Below are 24,436 nucleotides of genomic sequence, written 5' to 3' on the forward strand. Positions count from 1 at the left end.
ATTGTCACGTCAACATTGTCACGTCAACATTATCGTGTCATCATTGTCACGTCAGCATTGTCACTTTTTTGACGGTCGCCATGGAAGAAGATTGAGTAATTGAGATTAAAAAAGAGGAGTTTGTTATCACAGATTATGAAATTTTTAGTTTAAGAAATTCCATCTTATGACAGCTTCAAATTAACGGAATGCTCTTTTATCAAAAACACAAAAATTTAAAAAAAAAACTAAAGTCATTTCCATGAAACCGCCCAAAATTGTATCGCAATTCAAGGACCATTTCCGAAAGCGGAAACTGGGTTACATTTCTCGAGAGCGTACCACTTATCAAGCATCATAAAATTCACTCCTCTTGAGAAGCAGCCACACAATCGAGGAGGACAGGGAACAAGGACCCAACCACCCGGAAGTAAGAGGGCTTCCTTTCCCCCGCTTTCGTTCCAACGTCTTCAAAATAGGCCAAGTCTGTCATGTCGTGGTGTTGCTGCTGCTGCTGCGAAAAGTTGACGGCATAAATTTTACAACAATGCGTGATAAGAAATTAATTTTAAAATCACACCCGAACCCGTGCCTTCGCCGGTAGTCGGCTGACTTGAAGTTGACTTGTGCGATTTTCAGTTTGGGGACGGCGGATTTCACTTAAGCTATCCAGGGGTAGGTTTCCCGGGTCCCGGAAGAGGGCAGAGGGTCTCAATTTTATTAACTGCGAGTGCCTTTGAAGGATTCCGAGACACGGTAGCAACCTTTTGATGCGGAAGCGTGCAAACGAGCTGGCTAAATTTGACACGTCTCTATTCAAATTTCGCGTTCGTTGTGGAAAATTTTCGGGGCCCGGTTTTTAGGAAATATCATTTTCGACTGGGGGGAAGGGAAGGTCTGATTGTTTCGCCTTTGGGAAACACGATAGCTCTTTGTGACGAATTTTAATTAAAATTGATTTATTGATTCGATTTCGTTTTGCTGCTCATCAACAGATCCGCCAGGAGCGCCATACATCGAAGGATATACTCCAGGAGAAACTCTAAGGCGAGGCCAGACCGTGGAGCTGATCTGCCGGAGCCGCGGAGGAAATCCTCCGGCCCAGCTGATTTGGTACAAAAACGGGGCCCAGGTGCGAATGGCCTATCGTACCTCGGAACGGCTTTCGGAAAACATTTACTCGTTTGTGGCTGAAGCTGGCGATAACAAGGCGAAGCTGCGCTGCGAAGCCAACAACATCATGGCAAATGCTCCGCTCAAAACGGAGGTGACTCTCAGTGTGTTGTGTAAGTATCGACAGATCCTATTATTAAATTCGCAGCTTGTAAGTTAGATTTCTTGGAACATGCTTCAGACTTCTTCGAAGCAACCTTGTGAGTTATTGGGAGCAAATTTTCCACAAGTTTTCTGGGAAAAGCTATCAAACTCTCTCAACAGATAAGGACGATTCCAAGAATTCCAAAATAATCCTTCTTAAAACTTGATTGAAAATATCAATTTTCTCCTCCTCAGTTGCCCCAACCCACGTAACCATTTCCGGTCCCTCGGAGGCTCGCGTAGGGGATCGAGTTCCGCTCCAATGTCAAACGGCACCCTCGAATCCGCCGGCTGAAATCAAATGGAGCGTTGGCGGTCATCAGGTGAAAAATGCCACATCGAGAACCATCGAAAGCCCAGACGGTAAGTTTGTGCTCATCATTCATATCTGCTAGGAGGGTTACTGGAAGCTGCTGCTGCTGCAGGATCGTTTTGTTTCCGGCAAAAGACCGGAAACAGTTTCCGCGGACTTCGAATGAGAAGACAATAGATTCATAATTAGCTATTTTTGAGCTAGGGGTTTTCCCTCCTGCCGGTCAGTCAGTTAGAATTGATGGGAAACTATCAGCATTTCGAATGATGCCCTGTCGATGGGAATCGAACAGCCGACAAATGGACCTGGATCATTTGCGCGGTGGTTTCAACTTGGATTTATGGAAAAGCATTGCGCGAAATTACTTTTCGAATCGCTGAATCTTCATCCTCTGTCTGACAATGCTCAAACCTCAAAGCATCACGTTCTAAAACGGAACAAAATAGACCGTATCGGGATCAGAGCAAAAACTCATCAGTAGCCAAAGGCATAGCTCATCGTTCAATTGTTTGATTTGAATTTCAGTTTGGTTGATGTGTTTCATTGATTCGCTGAAGCATACATTTCAGTTAGATGAAACTTGTGAAAATTGTCAAAATTGTCAAAATTTTCAAAATTGTCAAAATTGTCAAAATTGTCAAAATTGTCAAAATTGTCAAAATTGTCAAAATTGTCAAAATTGTCAAAATTGTCAAAATTGTCAAAATTGTCAAAATTGTCAAAATTGTCAAAATTGTCAAAATTGTCAAAATTGTCAAAATTGTCAAAATTGTCAAAATTGTCAAAATTGTCAAAATTGTCAAAATTGTCAAAATTGTCAAAATTGTCAAAATTGTCAAAATTGTCAAAATTGTCAAAATTGTCAAAATTGTCAAAATTGTCAAAATTGTCAAAATTGTCAAAATTGTCAAAATTGTCAAAATTGTCAAAATTGTCAAAATTGTCAAAATTGTCAAAATTGTCAAAATTGTCAAAATTGTCAAAATTGTCAAAATTGTCAAAATTGTCAAAATTGTCAAAATTGTCAAAATTGTCAAAATTGTCAAAATTGTCAAAATTGTCAAAATTGTCAAAATTGTCAAAATTGTCAAAATTGTCAAAATTGTCAAAATTGTCAAAATTGTCAAAATTGTCAAAATTGTCAAAATTGTCCAAATTGTCAAAATTGTCCAAATTGTCAAAATTGTCAAAATTGTCAAAATTGTCAAAATTGTCAAAATTGTCAAAATTGTCAAAATTGTCAAAATTGTCAAAATTGTCAAAATTGTCAAAATTGTCAAAATTGTCAAAATTGTCAAAATTGTCAAAATTGTCAAAATTGTCAAAATTGTCAAAATTGTCAAAATTGTCAAAATTGTCAAAATTGTCAAAATTTGTCAAAATTGTCAAAATTGTCAAAATTGTCAAAATTGTCAAAATTGTCAAAATTGTCAAAATTGTCAAAATTGTCAAAATTGTCAAAATTGTCAAAATTGTCAAAATTGTCAAAATTGTCAAAATTGTCAAAATTGTCAAAATTGTCAAAATTGTCAAAATTGTCAAAATTGTCAAAATTGTCAAAATTGTCAAAATTGTCAAAATTGTCAAAATTGTCAAAATTGTCAAAATTGTCAAAATTGTCAAAATTGTCAAAATTGTCAAAATTGTCAAAATTGTCAAAATTGTCAAAATTGTCAAAATTGTCAAAATTGTCAAAATTGTCAAAATTGTCAAAATTGTCAAAATTGTCAAAATTGTCAAAATTGTCAAAATTGTCAAAATTGTCAAAATTGTCAAAATTGTCAAAATTGTCAAAATTGTCAAAATTGTCAAAATTGTCAAAATTGTCAAAATTGTCAAAATTGTCAAAATTGTCAAAATTGTCAAAATTGTCAAAATTGTCAAAATTGTCAAAATTGTCAAAATTGTCAAAATTGTCAAAATTGTCAAAATTGTCAAAATTGTCAAAATTGTCAAAATTGTCAAAATTGTCAAAATTGTCAAAATTGTCAAAATTGTCAAAATTGTCAAAATTGTCAAAATTGTCAAAATTGTCAAAATTGTCAAAATTGTCAAAATTGTCAAAATTGTCAAAATTGTCAAAATTGTCAAAATTGTCAAAATTGTCAAAATTGTCAAAATTGTCAAAATTGTCAAAATTGTCAAAATTGTCAAAATTGTCAAAATTGTCAAAATTGTCAAAATTGTCAAAATTGTCAAAATTGTCAAAATTGTCAAAATTGTCAAAATTGTCAAAATTGTCAAAATTGTCAAAATTGTCAAAATTGTCAAAATTGTCAAAATTGTCAAAATTGTCAAAATTGTCAAAATTGTCAAAATTGTCAAAATTGTCAAAATTGTCAAAATTGTCAAAATTGTCAAAATTGTCAAAATTGTCAAAATTGTCAAAATTGTCAAAATTGTCAAAATTGTCAAAATTGTCAAAATTGTCAAAATTGTCAAAATTGTCAAAATTGTCAAAATTGTCAAAATTGTCAAAATTGTCAAAATTGTCAAAATTGTCAAAATTGTCAAAATTGTCAAAATTGTCAAAATTGTCAAAATTGTCAAAATTGTCAAAATTGTCAAAATTGTCAAAATTGTCAAAATTGTCAAAATTGTCAAAATTGTCAAAATTGTCAAAATTGTCAAAATTGTCAAAATTGTCAAAATTGTCAAAATTGTCAAAATTGTCAAAATTGTCAAAATTGTCAAAATTGTCAAAATTGTCAAAATTGTCAAAATTGTCAAAATTGTCAAAATTGTCAAAATTGTCAAAATTGTCAAAATTGTCAAAATTGTCAAAATTGTCAAAATTGTGAAAATTGTCAAAATTGTCAAAATTGTCAAAATTGTCAAAATTGTGAAAATTGTGAAAATTGTCAAAATTTTCAAAATTGTCAAAATTGTCAAAATTGTCAAAATTGTCAAAATTGTCAAAATTGTCAAAATTGTCAAAATTGTCAAAATTGTCAAAATTGTCAAAATTGTCAAAATTGTCAAAATTGTCAAAATTGTCAAAATTGTCAAAATTGTCAAATTTGTCATAATTGTTTTAAATGTTAATATTTTAAATACTGTCAAATAAGTTTATTTCTTGAATCTCTTGATTCTCTTGACTGTCTTGGTTGGCTTGGCTCTCTTGGCGCTCTTGTGTCTCTTGTTTCTCTAGACTATCTTGACTTTGATGACTGTTTGATTCTCTTGACTCTCTTGTCTCTCTTGACTCTCTTGACTCTCTCGGATCTTTTGGCGCTCTAGGCTCTCTTGATTCTCTTGACTTTTTTTACTCTCTTGACAACCATGACTTCTTGTCTCTCTTAACTCTCTTGACTCTCTTGACTCTTTTGATTTTCTTGACTGTTTCATCTCTTTTGATTCTCTTGATTCGCAAAACTCTCTTGACTATCTTGATTTTCTTGACACTCTTCGATATTCTGGTTCCCTTTATTCTCTCATCTTACTTGATTCTTTCTTTTTTTCTTTTGACTTTCTTGACCTTTGATATTGTTGATTCTTTTGATTCTCATGACTTTCTTGACTCCTCTTACTTTCTTCACTCTCTTGGTTTCCTTCGCTCTCTTGAATTTCTCGATACTGTTAACTTACATAACATGCATAATTTTATTGTTACTCTCTTGATTTTCGACCCACTTTGCTCACGATTCTCGCACTAGTTTGATTCTTATCTTACATAGTTTTCCTCTCGAATTTCTCAACATAGGCCTCTCTAGACTTGCATTACTTTATTTAATCTGTAAATTTATGGATTCATTTTGAGTGACGTACCATTTAAAATTTCTTTGTACTTGAACCATGCGATTTTATCAGCTGGTTCCAGGACTGCTTAAACTAAGCAAAACTCAACTGACCTTTTCCGGTTGATTCCGTTATTCAACTCTTCCGGATCTTTCCGACCGGCTGCTGATGGTAATAAAATATTTACTTAAACTCATCACAGCATCACACACTCGAAGGAAGGCCGTCCCATTTGCCAGCGAGCTTATGTTCTAGGTCCAGGCTATCTAACTGTGATTTTCCCAAGCCAAGTAGCACCACCCATATTGCTCTAGTAAGCTAGCAGCAGCTGCTGCTGCATCGTCCTATATGCGTTGAATTCTTGCTGCCATCCATGTTGATACTACCGATTTGTATTTGTCTTTTATCTATATTTCAAACAACGGCTACGCATCTCTACGTATCTCTCCGAACACCCTGAGCTTGAACCAACATATGGAGACTCAGCTCAGAACTGCAGCAGCAACAGCTCTAAAATGAAATGAGCAGAAAGATAGAAAAAAAAATTATATCTAGTCCCATATAACTAACATTACTATACGCACAATTTTCCCAAAACAGGCGGCTGGATCACCACATCGAACATCACGGCCCCGGTCGAGAGCGGCAAGCGGTCCCTGGTCGTCATCTGCCACGGTTTGAACATGCAGCTGACGGAGAACGTCGTGTCGACTCACACGGTCAACATTTTGCGTAAGTTCTAGTGCCTTTCTAGTGTATGTACCTTTAGTAGATATCCCTCCAGTTGGGGACTCCTGTCAGCGCCGGCAAACCTGCCAATGCAATGCTCTGAGTCGGATCCCGGTTCACGTAACTACATATGCTCTTCCAGGAAGCTCACGGATGCCCGGGTCCCGGTTTGATGAATGCTTGTTTTCAATTTACGATATGGCGTCCATCGGGGACCCAACTTCTCCTACTTGGATAGGTCTTGCCCCGAGCGAAGGCAGTTTATCTTCGGTCCAATCGAAAGATGACTGTTACTTTGGACCTTTGTAATGTTTAACATTGGGATGTGATTTCTTGGTAAAATTTGCTGCTTTTAGACTTATAAAGATGTGCCATCAGAGCTAAAAAAATATGATGACAAATCAACAATAACTGGATAGTCATACATCTTCAAGAACAGAAAGACAAATTGAAGAAGTGTTTTTTTCGGAAAAAAAACTGATTGCTGATAAATTCCTCGTTAAAAAAATTAAGGATACACATAGGAATGAAAATCTTCCAAACTTATAGAACTTTAATTCATTTCCGGCCTTTTCTAATATCTTTTGCCGTTGCAAGGCTTATCGAATATCTTTTACCCTTTTTGGACTGATACAATATATCTTGCCTATTTTTAGGCATATCAAATACCTTTTGATCAATTTCCAATACCTTTAGTTCATTTCTGGGCTGTTCACATACAAAAGTCTTGCTTGTTTCTGAGCTTATCGAACATTTCTTGCCCATTGCTGAACTAATCGAATGCGCCTAGTTCATCTTTGGGCTTCTCATGTTTTTTTGTGATGGTTCCACAGGCTCTTTTGAGTCCTTCCTCCACCCCATACGCTTCTCTTATGTATCTTAACCTATCGAAGAACTCCTATTAAAAAGCTTATGCAAATTTATGGCCTTATCGAATAGTTCTTGCCCTTTTCTGAGCAACATAGATTACCATCGGCGATCTCTGGGACTATCTAATACCTTCTACTCATTTCTGGGCTTACTTTCTGCCCACTTCTGAGATTATGAAACACCTCTTCCCTATTTCTGGGCCCCGAATATTTCTTGTTCATTTCTGGGTTAATTAAATTTCCTGAGCTATCGAATACCTACTTTTCCATTTCTGAGCTATCAAACACATCTGGCCTAGTATAAGACACAGTTGACAGGATTCGCAAAAAATGTCTAACCTTGTATGAATTTAACTAAAGGATCAGTTGCGCTAACGATTGCCAACATGAAGGCGGAGTCTGGTAAAAGCAAAGGCCACGCGCAGTGTCAACTTTCTGAAGACTGCTGAAAGAGAGTAGAATGAAGCAAAATTTTGGAGTTATACAACGAAACATTCAGGAAATGTTTACCTTTAGGTCGAGTTACAGTTATCAACGTCCACCGAAGCAAGTCAGACGTCAGGCCGCAGCAAATATAATCGAGACGTTGCAGCTCAACAACTATCATCGATCTACGATCATCTCCCATCGCGTAGTATTCCTGTAGATGTTAGTTTTAAAGTGTCTTCAGTTCGTCCGACATTGTAGCAGACAACAACTACCTCACCTTTATACATTTCCATGACGTGAACCTACTTTGCGTTGCCTCACCGAGCAGGAATTATACGAACAATTTTCCGCTGCCAACCTATCTGAGGGTCCAGACCACAAACCTGACCAAGAATAAATACTCAAAAAAAATTGTTTCACCATAACTTATCAACAGTTTTTTAATCGAAATTTAAGCATTTAGAAAACCTTATGGGAATTTAACACTTTGATGTCATTCATACCAAGCAAAAAGTTTCGATTTGGACGCAGAAACAAAAATTTACTACACAATTTGCTTTTTTGGATTGTTTTGGTAAATAATCCGGGATATTTTCAATGAAATCCGGGCAACCAGGCTGGATCGGACCTTTGTCAAATTTTGTGTTTAATTTTCGGGTAAACTCGGATCAAACCGGGCTAACTGGCAACCTTATTTGAAAATAATATCAAAGATGGATCAACAAAACTTTACAACCTAATTCCTCTAGTGGATTTTGTCGTACCTATCACATCGCCACGCTTACACGAAATTAATAAATACATGCTCGAAGACATTTGCCACCTCGTCCGGAGTTCCTCAGGGAAGTCACTTGGGAAATTGATTGCCTCGCCTTGAAACCCGATATTGCTAGACTTGATAACTGGGGGCCACCTTAATGGAATGCTGGCTAACTCTAAAAAATGTAAGGTTGTCAATTTTTCCCGTGCATATCGTGTTACCAACTTTGAACACCAACTTTGCGGATAGAGCCTTGAGAATGTGTCGTCTATTCTAGAGTTAGGTGTAAAAATTGATAACAGGCTTACATTTACCGAGCACAATGAGCTTACCGCAGCGAAAGGATAAGCAAGTTTCGGATCTCTGCTTTGAAACTCATGTGATTTTTATGACATTTACGCTCTGGAAGTCGTCTAGTGCTCTTCGGTACGTAGCATCTTGGAGTATTCTGCAAAGGTTCCCTATCAGAGCACACAATGCTACCGCCTCGAACGTGTTCATCGTAGTTTTGTTAGGAACGCTCTCCGTCGTCTTCCTTGGAATGAATCGCTTCGGCTTCCTCCATATGGGCAAAGATGTGCCTTGATAAACCAAGCTGCTTGATAAGCCTAGTCTACACTGTATCTTAACCAAAGACAAATCAATAAACATCAGGGGAGTGACGATCAGCGCTTTATCCCATAACCAAATATCCATGCCTTTTTTGTCATCGCTACAGTCGAAAGGCAGTATTCAAAGAATTTGCGTCACCTAGCGCATCAATGTTGTAGCCAGAATCGAGTCTTCACCACGCAAAAGTGTACGATCAGAGTCTTCATATTCAGTATCAGTTACGTCAAGGTATAAACGTTACAGCTGTCCAGCATTCTCACATGTCCTTCCCAACATATTCGTCCAAAAGGCATGAGCATAGCCTTCTGACTACTGGACTCACCTTAGAGTCGCATAAGTTCGTGTTTCATCGTTGGCCTTCACACTCTATTCTCTTGCACGCTGCCTAAAATGACTCTTATCACTCGTCGTTTGAACACTACGAGTGATCACAGCTTCTCCTCGAGCAATATCCACGTCTCGTGCCCGTATAGGACAACTTGTCCAATGAGCGTCATTTGCAGGATATACTTCTTGAGTCTTTTTTGTAGCGCCACCTTCAGTATCATGCAAGAAAAACCATCCTGGCATTATTCAAATGAACTCCATAATTCACCTGAAATCCACACACGGAACTGTGCTCTATCCATCGCAGCCTTGATTAATCGGATTAACTTCCCGGAATAATAGCCAAGGCTACAATGGCTCTATGGGTTTGCCTCAAAGGAGTAGGAAAAAATGGGGACCAAGGCTGAAAATTATCCATTGGATATTTACAGCTATAATAAGACCCAAAATTTCGTATGCTTCTTTAGTGTGGTGGACCAAAACAGTGCAAGTTACGGCCAGGAAAAAACTAGCGAAGCTTCAAAGAATAGCAACCCTAGCTATAACTGGCGCTATGCGAAGCACATCAAACGAGGCTCTGAATGCACTACTAAATATCCTGCCACTACATCAATTTATTGAGTTAGAGGCAGAAAGTAGTGCCTTGAGATTCTCCAAAAACAAAACTTTCTATGAGGGGGATCTTACAGGACACCTAAAAATCCTAAAGATATTTGAAATAAACTCACTTATTGTAAAGAACGATGACTGGATGGAACCCGTTTTCAATCATACCATACCATACAATGTAACTATCAATGATAGGGACGTGTGGGAGTCAGGTGGACCTGCGGTTCCTTCCGGATCAATAAAATTCTTTACTGATGGGTCAAAAATGGATAATAGAACTGGGGCAGGGGTGTTCGGACATAGACTCAGGATCTCAATTCCTATGGGAAACTGGCCAACAGTGTTCCAAGCAGAAGTTCAAGCAATTTTAGAATGCACTTTAGCCTGTTTGAAAAGAGGATACAGGTACACAAGTATCTATATATTCTCTGATAGTCAGGCCGCTCTTCGAGCACTAAGTACTTTCACATGTTACTCCAAGCTAGTATGGGAGTGTATTGTTGCACAAAGAAACCTGGCCATACGGAACAGAGTATTTTTATTCTGGGTTCCAGGCCACTGCGGTATCCTAGGGAACGAAGAAGCACACCAGCTAGCTAGGGAAGGATCCCAGGGCCTGTTTATTGGACCTGAACCTTTCAGCGGAGTATCTAGGAGTGCCTTGAATATGGAACTCAAGAACTGGGAAAGCACCACTATTGTCTCCAACTGGAGAACAGCATAGGGAGCAACTCAGGCGAAAAGATTCATTGAACCAAGCATGTTGCACGTTAAGTAAGCACGAGTTAAGTACTTTCACTGGTCTCTTGACAGGACACTATCCAACAAAACACCATCTCGAAAGGATAAACATTATTCAAAACGACGACTGTCGGTTCTGCGGGTTCGAAAAAGAAACTGTAGAGCATCTCTCATGCAACTGCTGCGCCCTCCTTAAGAGGAGAGAGCGTGCTCTTGGGGCAAAGTTAATAAGCCCACAAGACATATGGTTGCATATCAGCCCTAAGAAGGTTATATCTTTGATATCATACCCGATTGGGATAAAATGCTTAGTCAGCAATCAACTGTCACTTCAACCTATAGTGCAGGTTAGCCTGATAGCAAACAGTAACGCGGGGTAAATACCACAATAGATCAACTACTGGTCGCAGTGGGCTCTCCCCTACAAGGAAAAAAAACTTCCCAGAAAAGCAGTTCTCGTCCATGATTTTCCATAGCTTGTCACGGTCGATCGTGTCGTATTCGGCTTTGATGTCGATGAATAGATTATGTGTAGAAACCTGATGTTCATGACATTTTTGGAGGATTTACTGTTGTGTGAAGATCTGGTTCATCTTGGACCGTCCCTCTATGGAACCAGCCTGTTGACTCCCCACGTATGTATCTTCTTGATAGTGGCATTAGGCGGCGAAGTAGGATTCGGACCAAAACTTTGTAGGCGTCATCAAGGACAGTTATAGTTCTAACAATCCAATTTGTCGTTCTCCTTGTACCATCTCCTTCCACCTCGCCGATAGCTGTTCAGTGTTCCAAATAAGAACCATCAAACTATTTAGACAATCGGTCAACTTGTTCGTGCCCATTTTGATGAGTTCAGCTACAGTGCCATCCTTCTCAGCCGACTTGTTCAGCTGGAAAATGACTTCCTTAACTTCGCTCGTTGTTGGGGGTGGTTATTAAGGTTATTCAACCATTTTGCAAAAGGGTAACTGAGCAGAAATTGTTCCAGCCAACAGGCAACGACGTCTGTGAAAAGAAATGAAAGCGCGAACTCCAGGGAAAATCCGGGCGAGACCTGGCTACTTCGAGAATATTCTTGGTAGTTCTAATTGGTGCATACATTTTGGCTAAGGAGATGCGTGCCTTACCAAGGCCCCCGCAATAATTAGGTAATTTCGGTTCAGTTGTTCTCAATACGTTTGACAGTGCAATTAGAAAAACAGAGAAACAAAGCAAGAATAAAGATTATGAACATGGATTAGTATAAAAATCGGAAATCATTATTTAAAATAAGGATCAGTGTTAGGATCAAGTCCTAGAATTCAGGGTCAGAATCAGGAACTAGGATCAGAGTCCATAATCAAGATCGGGATGTAGATCCATGATCAAAATCATGACTATTTAGACCAGGAACTCAACTACACGCTCCTTTTTTTTTTTCAAACGCATAAATAAGTTGTTTGAGTTCGAAACAGCACAGTGGCAGTCCTGAACTTTGAGTTCGACTGGGCAATCGCAAAACTAAGTTCTGACTGGCATATTCAAAACTAGGTTCAACAGCCAAACTACATTTTGAACTTTTTTCATGCCTTTATTCGTAGCTACTCAAAATGCAGTTTGCTGACGAACTCGCTAAGTGCTTTCAGTTCAACATACACAAAGAGGGTTAAATGTTTATGCCATTAGATCGATCTCAGTTTTGCGCCTTCGCCGAAGAAAAAACTTGATTAGATCTTGTTCGAAGCTCAAGCTTCGTTTTGAACCATCGCAAGGAGAAAAATGGAACTCAACTTTAGTCCATACAATCGAACTCTGTTTTGACCATGGTACAAACAGCACTTCAGTGGCAGACCTCAACTTTGAGTTTGACTGGGCAAGTGCAAAACTAAGTTCTGACAGGCATACTCAAAACTAAGTTCGACAGCCGAATTCCGATTGAAACTATTTTTATGTCTTTATTCGTAGCTACCCAAAATACAATCAGGCGAAAATTGCAAAAATGGTATTAGTTTTGAGTTCGCAGTTCGCAGTTCGAACTCCGTTTTGAGCCGTCTTGCAAGGAGGAAAAAAGGAACGCAACTTCATAGAATTGAACTTTGGATTGAACCACGGTAAAACTTAATTTTGACTACCAAAAAGTAGAGTGTAGGATCAGGATTATGATAACACGCTTCTTTTTTAAACTCAAAAATGAGTTGTTTTGCTTTATAACAGCACTTCAGTGACAGTCCTCAACTTTGAGCTCGATTGGGCAATCGCAAAACTAAGTTCTGATAGGCATAACTCAAAACTAAGCTCGGTAGCCGAACTCCAATTTGAACGTTGCTACTCAGAATGTAGTTCGGCAGCCGAAATTGCTACACGCTACTTTTTTTAAACTTAAAATTAAGTAGTTTTGGTTCAAAACAGCACTTCAGTGGCAGCCTTTAACTTTGAGTTCGACTGGGCAATCGCAAAACTGAGATCTGGAGATATGTATCTTTACCCCAACCTAATTCCAATTCTGATCCCAATTTTGATCCCTTTTCTGATCCCAATCCTCGTCCTGATCTCAATCCCGATCATTTTCCCAATGTTATTCGTTATCCTGATACTGATCCAAATCTCGATCCCCATTTTATCCCCACCGCCTTCTCGATCCTCATTTTAGTTCTCTGATCTGAAAAATTTCCACGATACTCATTCTAATCCTGCACGCTCCTTTTTTTTAACTCAAAATTAGGTTTGATCGAGGTTAACTATCATGATCAGAATTGAGATTTGGGAATGAACCTGAATTTAGTTTATCTGAATCAGAACTAGGGTTATGATCGGGTTCAGAATCGTAACAAAACTGCGGCGAAGGATCAGGAACCGAGATCAGCTCCGGAAATGGGTCGGGATCAGGATCTGGAACATGATTCATGATAAATATAAGAATCAGATTTAGGTTCAGGATTGGGATCTGGATCGGGATAAGCTAAATCCAAGCGTACTACTCTAGAGAATAGGATAAGATTCAAAAAAGGCTAAGACCGAGAATCTATCTCACTATCGTTAGTCTAGAACATTTTATCACTATCCTTCGAGTCATGATCGTCTGGTTTTGTTTAACATTGTCTGAGATAATGATTGTAAAGTTTTTCCCTCTGTTTCAATTACTTAAAAGCTGGATTCACCTAGAAAGTTCTCTACAACATGCAAATAAAAAAGTTACATTTTTCTGTGAATAACATTATCTGAAAATCCATCAATAATGTTCTACAGGTATATGCACTAGACTGAGTCGATTTGGGGTTATTTTTGAATTTCTCAAACCCTGGGGTCTTAAAAGCTTCGTTTTGGTCCAAAACTCATCCCTGATTTTTTGCAGAATTTTTAAGTAACGTTTACATGAGTAAATTTGAACTTTTAGGTTTGTATGGGAAAATTGAATATTTTGTACTGAAAAATCAACATCAGTTTTGTTTCTTCTGTGGAACCAAGTCTGCTGATGGTTTTTGTGCCAATTTATAAATTTCTTACAGGAAATTTCCCGCTGAACAACTTTGTCGAATATCATAACTTCGTATCTTTTTAGACAAAAAAGTTATTAGCTCTTTAACAGGTGTATGTCTTTTGGCATTGATAAACAAGAAATTCAATTGACATCACTGCTGGGTGCCTAGCGAAGTATTGCAAGACCACTTTTCATGCCATACTTTGTGGGACATAAGCAGTGGTGCCAATTGAATTAATGGTTTATCAATCCAAAAAGACATACACCTGTTAAACAGCTAATAACTTTTTTGTCTAAAAAGATACGAAGTTATGATATTCAACAAAGTTGTTCAGCGGGACATTTCCTGTAAGAATAATTGGCACAAAAACCATTAGCAGGCTCGGTTCCACAGAAGAAACAAAAATGATGTTGATTTTTCAGTACAAAATATTCAATTTTCCCATACAAACCTAAAAGTTCAAATTTACTCATGTAAACGTTACTTAAATATTCTGTAAAAAATCAGGGATGAGTTTTGGACCAAAACGAAGCTTTTAAGACCCCAGGGTTTGAGAAATTCAAAAATGACCCCAAATCAACTCAGTCTAATATGCACAGTAACTCTAAAACGTTTCATAATCACTATTGGAAAGTCAGAACAGCTAAACATCCTAATCCATTGAAAAATCAATGAAAAAGAATAATAAAAATATTTCATGCAGGTATCAAAAAAATATGAACGATTTAAAAGAATTACATAAAATCATTTAAATAGAAATTTGTTAATTGATACTTGTATGATGAAAAGGTTTGAATAAAGTAAAGGTTTATAATTTTATTAATGATTGAAGTAATTTTCCATTAGCTCTCCTGGATCTTCACAATTTCATCACTTTATCAACCCAAGAAAGTCTCAGCTAAGAGCTGAAACCAGAAACAAGAAAAAAATCCCCAGAGAATCCAAAATAGTGTGCGGGGGTAATTACACGGCTCAGTTCCAATCTCTCGGAAAAACTTTCCCGCTGCATGGGGTTAGGTACAGCACGGCGAAGGATTTGGCGAATGCGGAAAAATAAATTCCTAATTAGTATGCAAATCAACTCACTTTTGTACTGAAGCCCGACACCGGCATAAGTCTGAACCGGCAGTCAGGCAGCCACCCACACATTCCGGAGGAAGACTTCTTCTGTGCGTTCGGTCGTTACTGGTATATGGGTGCGTAACGGGAACGAAATTTTCGGCAACTGGGAAAATCCTTCCGGAATCATCTTGCCTTTAACGTTATGCGGAAAGTCCGCCGCTTTTCTCAGTTTGGGAATCTCAGCCGATGAGCAGTTTCGAAGCTCCTGCAAATCTGGTCTCTGTGATGAATATAATCCAGTGTTTAATCAAAAATTTTCTCAGCACCCCCAGAAAGTCCTCTGAACTAAATGCCGGAGCAAAAGTTTTAAATAGGTCGCCATGAGGTGTTACACAAGTTTGGCAATCTGTTTCGAATGAGTTCGTTGAATGGACTCCTTTTCGTGCCTGGTGCTGGTGTATCGTTTCGTCGTCATGGAGGGAAAGAAATTTCGTTCCTCGTATGACGCATAGGGATGCTGATTGGATTATGGCATTCAGCAAAACTTTGTCGATAGCTTAATGAGAAATGAAAAGTAAAAAAATATGTTTATCAGGAAGCTTAATAACTTAATAAATTGTTATAAAAGTTTTTACAAAAATCGTCTAAAAATTATTCGAGTTGTATCCCATTTGTTGATTTTGTATGAGGGAGATTTTTAAAACTATTATGCAAACCATTTCCAACCCCGAAAAGCCTCGGATACTATTTTCTTAAATTTGCATTCAAATCTTCAACTCAAGCTTCTCTATCCATGACGCAAAGTCAAATTCATAAAAACTTTTGAGAAAGGATGGAATTCGAAACGAGCAATAATTCTCATTCTGCGGAGACTATCAATTAGGAAATTATGTGCAAATTTATGCACTCCCCCAAAAATTGTCTCACAGCCGACTTTCAAGCAGTATGTCACAATCAAAATTCTTAGCAGCAAAAGAACGGAACTAAACTTGACACCGCACACTTCCCTATCGGTAATTCGTAATTAAATAATTCAATTTTGCCAGCAAGCAACCGCGCACGGTATCTGTAATCTAATTAAAATCCTCGTCGCGCTTCGATAAAAAGCCTTCTGCTTCTGGTTTTCTCCGTTTCGTTGGCGTTTTCTCGCAGCTAAGTTTCGCGATATCCTTGCCACGCGTTGGCTCATAAGAGCGCGCCACAGGAAGAGATGGTTTTCATTATCTCACTCGCCATTACAGGGTTCCCCTCCTTTTTTGCCAGAAAGCAGTCCGCGAATATATTAAAATATATTCTATCCAATCGGCCGAAAAACCTTTGCTGCCGCAAAATTTTCTGTCGGTAAAAGCACCGTGGGAAGAACTTATAGGAATTTCCATTTTCTTCGGTTGGTACCACCGCCGTCTTTTGTCGGATTTTACCCGTGGAAATTCTTTGGCAACGGGTTTGTGTCGATGTTTGTGTGTGTGCTTAAGTTCGATTGTTACCTCGGAACCGCGAAATCCGATAAAGCAAACCGACACGCCATGCTTCCATTAGAGCGTTCATCATCATCGTTTTGGCAAAGTGTGAAAGCAGCCGATGTTGGCTTCTTTATTGGGAAGAAAATACAGTCGAAGCTTAGTTCAACGATTATTCCGCCATCTGGTGAATTAAGAAGCTTTAAAGCATCGAAGTTTTGAAGGTTTCAATTCAAAGCTGAAAGTTTTGTAACTTTGAAAACTCAACGCAATTAAAGTAAAAACATCAAAAAAAAGTTGAAAGATTGTAGGCTCGAAAGTTTTTAACGTTGAAGCATTGGAAATTGAAAAAAATAGACAGTTACATCAAAGTTTTAGACTCAAAGCTCCCGAGCTTCAAAACTCATAAAAAAAAGTCTCATTACTCATTGGAATGATTCAGGGTATATGTTCAGTCCGAAAGGTAATATCTCGAACTCCTAATGTTCCTGCTTTTCATCGTAGGCATCATAGCTTAGAATCTTTCAAACTCTAAAGGTTCGATTGCATTGCTTAAAGCTACTGAATTTGAGATTCTTACAGCTTTTGAAATTGAAAGTTCAAAGCTTGGAGCCACTGCTTTGAAGTTGATAAAGCAATGAAGCTTTGAAGGTTCAAAGCCTTGATGTTTAATAGTTTTGAAACTTTATTATTACTTTGGAACTTGGAAGCTCTGAAGCTTCGAACTTTTGTAGCTTTAAACCTTTCAAGCTTCGATGCTTTCTAGCTTCAATGGATCAGATCTATAAAGCTGTAACACTTCACAGATCTATCGATTCGAAACAAGAGATTTGATTTTGCTAATAAATTTTACGACAACCTGTTTTCAATGATAGTGAGCATTGCCATCTTCTGATAGTGCCATCTTCTGGCGCTGCATCTTGGGCCCGTGATTTTTCCCCCACTAGTTTCCCTTCCCGTTTTTTGGGGAATCTATTTTCGCCAAGGTTTTAAAGCAAAATTCAGGAAATGATCTCCAATGGGTTGAGCTTCTAAGCTTTAAAGCATTGATGTTTTAAATCTGTGAAGTTTTAGAGCTGCATAGCTTTGATCCTTTGAAGCTCAGAAGTCTGCTTGGAAGCTTAGCAGACTCGAAGCTTTACACCTTTGAGGCTTTAAATCTTTGAGACTTTGAAACTTGGAAGATATAAAGTTCTGAAGCTTCGCAGCTCTGATGCTTTTAAGCTTTGAAGTCTCAAGCTTTGCTTTGAAATTCTGTAGAATTGAATATATGATCGTAGGATGAACGTTCTAAAACTTAAGTGTTTCGAAGCTCTGAAGCATTGAACCTCAGTAGCTTTGTAGCTTTAAAGCTTCGCATTGCATTGTTCTTTTAAATCATTGTAGTTTTAGAGCTTTTTAGCTCTGAGTCTTTGAAGCTCAGAAGTATTTATTTTTTCTTTGGAAATTGAGGGCTATGAAGCTCGTAAACTCAAGTGTTTCGAAGCTTTGAAGCTTAGAACTTCTGTAGCTTTGAAGCTTTAAAGCTCAAATGCATTGTAGCTCTGAAGCTTCAAAGCATTGATGTTTTAAATCTGTGTGCTTCAAAGCTCTGACCCTATGAAGCTATAAAGCTCCAAGCTTTGATGTTTTAAATATGTGAAGTTTAGAGCTTATAGCTCTGAACCTTTTGAAACTCAGAAGTCTTAATGCTTGGAAGCTTAGCAGTCTTGAAGCTTTGAAACTTCAAGACTTTGACACTTGAAAGATACAAAGTTATGATGTTTCGAAGCTCTGAAGCTTTGAAGCTTTGTAGCTTTAAAGCATTGAAGCTATGAAGCTTTGAAGTCTTAAGCTTTGCTTTGAAATTCTGTAGAATTTAATGGATGAACGTAGGATGTGTGAACGCTATGAAGTTCTAAAACTCAAGTGTTTCGAAGCTTTGATGCTTCGAAACTCTGTAGCTTTGAAGCTGTGAAGCTTCGATGCTTTGAAGCTTTGAAGCTCTGAAGCTTTAAAGCATTGATATTTCAAATCTGTGAAGTTTTAGAGCTTTATTGCTCTGATCCTTTGAAGCTCAGAAGTCTTTATTTTTTCTTTGGAACTTCAAGGCTATAAAGTTCTAAAGCTCAAGTATTTTGAAGCTTCGAACCTCTGTAGCTTTGAAGCTTTAAAGCTTCGATACATTGTAGCTTTAAAGCGCTGAAGCTTCAAAGCATAGATGTTTTAAATCTGTGAATTTAAGAGCTTTAAAGCTCTGATCTATTGAAGCTCAGAAGTCTTTATTTTAACTTTGGAAGTTGAAAGCTTTGAAGTTTTAAAACTCAAGTGTTTTGAACCTCTCTGCATTAAAGTTTCGATGCTTTGTAGCTAGAAAGCTCCGAAGCTCTAAAGCATTGACGTTTTAAATCTGTGAAGTTTAGAGCTTTATTGCTCTGAACCTTTGAAGCTCAGAAGTCTTAATGCTTGGAAGCTTAGCAGTTTCGAAGTTTTGAAGCTTTGAGGCTTTAAAGCTTCTAAACATTGAGACTTTGAAACTAAGATATAAAGTTCTGCAATTTCGAAGCTCTTAAGCTTTGAAGCTTTAAAATATCGAAGCTTTGTAGCTTTAAAGCTCTGAAGTTATGAAACTTTGAAGTCTCAAGTTTTGCTTTGAAATTCTGTAGAATTTGATCCTTGAAGGCTTGAAGAGTTAAAGCTTTGCAGGTTCAAAGATTTGAGCTGACGAGGTTCGCAGCTTTGAAGCTTTAAAGCATTTTTAATTCATAAGATTGCCTTTCGGGATAAAGATTGCTACAACTTTGTTTCAATGCAATGAGTCATGAACAACACTCGTTTCTTTCAAACGAAAGATTTGAAGCATAGAAGCTTATGAGCTTTAATACATACAATGAATATCAGAAACATTTAGACTTCGGAAAGCTGCCTTTCGGGCTTAAAAATTCTCGAAAACGTTCCAAAGAGTTTCTAAAAATTGGACCTTTAGAACTTGCAAGCTGCGAGTCTTCTATTCCTTAAAGCTCCATGGCTTAAAGGATAAAACTTGACCTTGAAGCATTTATGGTTTTAATGTTCATTGCCTTATTAACTTCAACTTGTAATCTTTGAAGTTTTAAGCTTCAAAACTCAAAAATTCTTGTATTGAATTCAGAATTCGGTGTTAAATCTTGGAAGCTTTAAAGCTTCAAAGCTAAGGTGTTCAAAGATTCAAAGTTTTAACACGTTCGTCGCCAAGCGTCACCCACTACAAAACATGTCCAACTTTGAAAAACCAAAAACATCAATTGAAGATAGCGTTATGGCACAAATTTCGGCTAAAGAGCACTTAGAGATTTGGTAATAATTTGAAATAATTACTAATTGAAACGACAATTCCGTAATGATGCTTGACTTTTGGAAGTCGGACGTTTTTTGAAGTGGGTGACACTTGGCGAGGAACGTGTTACAGCTATTGTATTTGAAGCTTTCGAACTTGAAGCTTAAAAGCTCTGATTTCCGAAAAAAATCGAGACGAAGCAAGCTTCTCAGAGCAACTAAAACCTCTTGAATTCATCAAGTTTCCCTTTGGGCTAGAGAGGGTCCCTGATACATTTCAAAGATTCATGAACATAAATATTTGCTTCTTTAACATTTTTATTGAATTCTCTGTTTTGTTTTAAACTTATCATAAATGTCTGTTTTAAATTTTAAAATCATCGAAAATTTTAAATGTGACACTAAAGTTTAAAAGCTTCAACTGCTTTAATATTTAAAGCATCTTGAAATTACATTTATAATGCTTTGAAGCATCACAGTCATACATCTTTTTGGCTCAAAAATTATAAAGCTTTCAAGCTTTTAATTTTAAGAGTTCTCAGTTTTACAGAACTACAGCTTCTATGCTTGAAAAATAATAAAGCTTTGGACCAATTCCTGTTTAAAGCTAATAGGCATTAAAATTATAATGCTTCTAAGCATTAAAACGTTTAAGCTCTAAATCTTGAATTTAATAAAGCTTCTAAGGTTTCAAGTTTCTGAGCCTCCAGCTGTATAGTAATAAAGCTTCTAGGCTTGAAAGACATGAAGTTTCTAGGCTTTAAGAAAATGTCATTCTAAAGCTTTAAAAACCTTTAATAAACAATCAATGAACTTTCGACAGCAAAAAAAAATGAAAAACGAGCTCTAAACAACTTGAAATGTTCTTCTCTAGCATTGAACGAATCACGGGCCTTTATTGACTCGGAAAAATGCTTTCACAGCCCATAAACAAGCCCGGCAACTACTTCTATCGATTCGAAACAAGAGATTTGATTTTGCTAATAAATTTTACGACAACCTGTTTTCAATGATAGTGAGAAGCAACGGAAGCAGCCAAAAAATCGAAAAGCGGAAATCCTCCACACCATATAACGTGACGACGATGATCCCGATTCGGAAGATATCGGAATCCGGGCTGAAAATCGGAAACAGCCGGAAGGAAGGTTCAAATTTTAGTGCCATCTTCTGGCGCTGCATCTTGGGCCCGTGATTTTCCCCCCACTAGTTTCCCTTCCCGTTTTTTGGGGAATCTATTTTCGCCAAGGTTTTAAAGCAAAATTCAGGAAATGATCTCCAATGGGTTGACAATATTTTCCGCTTAACCTTCCTCATGGCTTGAAGGCTGCTGTTCCCCCGAAAGTGTTCGGTAATAAAATTGAATCTACTGGGTGCAAAGTCGTAAAACGGAAAGCCCACAACTTTTTCCCTAGGTCCGAGAAGTTTGGTGGAAATGGAGAGACGACGACATTCGCCCAAGAAGCAAAAATCTGTAACCAATTTTAAAATTTTTCTCCTCTCGGGGCTGCTGGTAGTTTTGTGTCACTTTTTGACTGGGTCGTGATGGGTGAACATAACGAAAAAAGAACGTTCTCAACCCCATACCCAAAATGGGGCCAAAATCGTGCTGATGGAGCACTTTCACCCCGAAACGGAACAGGATGTTGAAGCCTTTGCAGCGCTCACGAGAACAGGGCGATGACGTTGTTGAATCTGTCAGTTTTATACGCTCTGATTTTCCGACTTTTCGGCAGTTCCGATGAACTGGCAGCAGCAGCAGCGTTTCAGGAATTTTCCGGAGAAAAGTCATGCCAAAATTTTAAGAGTGCTGACGGGTTGGAATTCTGGCTCCGATTGCTGCTGCCTTTGGCAAATATGTTTCCTATATTTTTTCCCATGGGTTTCCTCGCATCGGAATAAGTGAACTGCTATTTTGGAACATGACTAACCACAATTAAAAGTATTTCTAAAAATGTGTCTTTCAATTAAAATTTTTACAGTTTTTAAAGTGCGTCCTTAAGTGCTTTAGGGTGAGGTTCATCTTGACAAAAACATTCCAATCGAAATAGCAACTTTTCCCGGCACTGTTAAAAGCAACATTTTTCCCAGAATCTTTATTTTTAGACGACCCTTAATCCGGCATCCGTGGGCTCGGTTGAGATTCGAACATTAAAAATTCATCCATCCAATCCATCCGAAACATCCAGCTTCTGTCGCCGGCTGGTTGTCCCGCAATGGCGGCTCGATGGCGGGCGGCGGTTATTGGTTGTTCCATTATCCTCGTCCAATGTTTTAATTCTGCTACTTTCTCTCTTTTCCGTCACCCAACAACACAGTGCCGCCTAGCCCCCCGATAATTTCCGGTTACGTGGAAGGACAGATCATTCCGGCCGGATCGGTCCAAAAGTTGCTGTGCGTATCGTCCGGAGGAAATCCGCTGGCCACCCTCAACTGGTACAAGAACGATAAAAAGGTAAGTCCCGAGAATCTTCTTTCAAAGATACAAATGAGAGCAGAAAAAAACTTTCACTTAGGACAGGTATTAGCGGGTGCCCAATTGCAATAATGGATTTCTCGAGACGGGCTAAGTGATATCGCACGAGTCATTAATTTGTTTGATGTTTCGTGGAGTCTTTTTTGTGTTAACTTGTATCATCATCAAAATGTTATTCGTTTAGTGCTGAAAATGTTTTAGCCGATCAAAATCATAAGTCACTTTTTTCCTCATCACCTACTTGACGTCAAAAAGTACTTCTTGAAAAATGATCATTTTTATGATCTTATGATTTTATGATAAAAAAGTTGTGGAAAATTCATTTTAAAAGGCTACTTGGAGTCCCTGCCAACTTGGGAGAGTTTCATAATTCAAAGAATTCAACTCAACAATTGCTTTGTGAATTGACAAGAAACAAATGGCTTTTAGCGGAAATCCGGAGGGATTTGAATATTTATGAAACTCTTTTGGGCTGAAAATCATCCCAAATTAGTTCCAAAGAGTGATGGCTCAAATGGTCATCACTCGTTGAGACACATTTGGGGCGATTTGCAGTCCAAAAGTTAATCATATAATTAAAGTTATTCAGACAGTGTTGCGAAGTGACATTGTTGCCATTTCAACGGATGAAAACCTAACATTCTTCGTTTACAAAACGTTTTTTTTTCCTATTTTTTTTTTTGTTGACCGTAGTCTGTAGACTGTAGTCTAAAGACTGTTTTCTGAAAACTGTAGACCGAAGACTTTAGTCTGAAGACTGTAATCTGAAGACTTTTGTCTGAAGACTGTAGTCTGTAGACTATAGTCTGAAGATTGTAGTTTGAAGACTGTAGTCTGAAGACAGTAGTCTGAAGATTGTAGTTTGAAGACTGTAGTCTGAAGACTGTATTCTGAAGACTGAAGTCTAAAGACTGTGGTCTTTAAAACGTGGTTTGGAGTCTATAGACTGTAAGCAAGACAGTGTGTAGATTGCTGTCTGATGACTGTAGTCTGTAAACTGTAGTTTCCAGACCGCGGTTTGCAGATTGTAGTCTGTAGACTGTAGTCACTTGACTGTTGTCGGTAGACTGTAGTCTGTAGACTGTAGTCTGTAGACTGTAATCTGTAGACTGTAGTCTGTAGACCGTAGTGTGTAGACTGTAGTCTGTAGATTGTAGTCTGTAGACTGTAGTCTGTAGACTGTAGTCTGTAGACTGTAGTCTGTAGACTGTAGTCTGTAGACTGTAGTCTGTAGACCGTAGTGGGTAGACTGTAGTCTGTAGACTGTAGTCTGTAGACTGTAGTCTGTAGACTGTAGTCTGTAGACTGTAGTCTGTAGACTGTAGTCTGTAGACTGTAGTCTGTAGACTGTAGTCTGTAGACTGTAGTCTGTAGACTGTAGTCTGTAGACTGTAGTCTGTGGACTGTAGTCTGTGGACTGTAGTCTGTAGACTGTAGTCTGTAGACTGTAGTCTGTAGACTGTAGTCTGTAGACTGTAGTCTGTAGACTGTAGTCTGTAGACTGTAGTCTGTAGACTGTAGTCTGTAGACTGAATCTGTGGACTGTAGTCTGTAGACTGTAGTCTGTAGACTGTAGTCTACTACAGTCTTTTTTTTATAAGTTTATCACCCAGGTTGTAAATCCTTTTTACGGATTGCATTCCAAGGCACGGCGCGCCACCGCGTCCCCTTAGTTTGCTACTCTGGGTCCATGGGTGCAATTGGACGACTCATGATACTATGTACCCCTACGCCAGAAAGTTCACCTTGGGCCTCTGGCCATAATTCCCGACCGGACCTGCAACGGCTATACCCGCAATACGCTCCACGGCGCAATACGCTCCACGGCAAATACTCGTTTTTATACGTGCTACACCAGCAATCTTCATCCACTCTTTGTCACGATTCACGACTCACGGTTGGCAGTCCGTTCGCCGCTACTCGTGACTCGAGTTCCACATACGGCCTCTTGCCACAATTCGAGACGTCTTGACCCGCCTCTCCTCGTGGCTCAAGACCCTCTCACACTCCACTGTACACTGTAGTCTGTAGACTGTAGTCTGTAGACTGTAATCTGTAGACTGTAGTCTGTAGACTGTAGTCTGTAGACTGTAGTCTGTAGACTGTAGTCTGTAGACTGTAGTCTGTAGACTGTAGTCTGTAGACTGTAGTTTGTAGACTGTAGTCTGTAGACTGTAGTCTGTAGACTGTAGTCTGTAGACTGTAGTCTGTAGACTGTAGACTGTAGACTGTAGACTGTAGTCTGTAGACTGTAGTCTGTAAACTG

At 38.2% G+C, this 24,436-nt stretch overlaps 1 protein-coding gene across 5 annotated transcripts in view; it reads left to right on the forward strand.

Moving 5' to 3' along the window:
- LOC129750061 (nephrin) overlaps positions 1 to 24,436 on the forward strand; it is a 690,512-nt gene that overhangs the window by 591,310 nt on the left and 74,766 nt on the right. For all 5 annotated transcript variants that reach the window (XM_055745260.1, XM_055745255.1, XM_055745256.1 and 2 more), the window contains exons 7-10: positions 975 to 1,265; positions 1,492 to 1,659; positions 5,948 to 6,079; positions 22,013 to 22,149. In XM_055745260.1, the coding sequence (XP_055601235.1) occupies positions 975 to 1,265; positions 1,492 to 1,659; positions 5,948 to 6,079; positions 22,013 to 22,149 (728 nt within the window). The remainder of the gene's footprint in view (positions 1 to 974; positions 1,266 to 1,491; positions 1,660 to 5,947; positions 6,080 to 22,012; positions 22,150 to 24,436) is intronic.

This window comes from Uranotaenia lowii, chromosome 2 (assembly GCF_029784155.1).
Source record: "Uranotaenia lowii strain MFRU-FL chromosome 2, ASM2978415v1, whole genome shotgun sequence".
Taxonomy (NCBI): Eukaryota; Metazoa; Arthropoda; class Insecta; order Diptera; family Culicidae; genus Uranotaenia; species Uranotaenia lowii.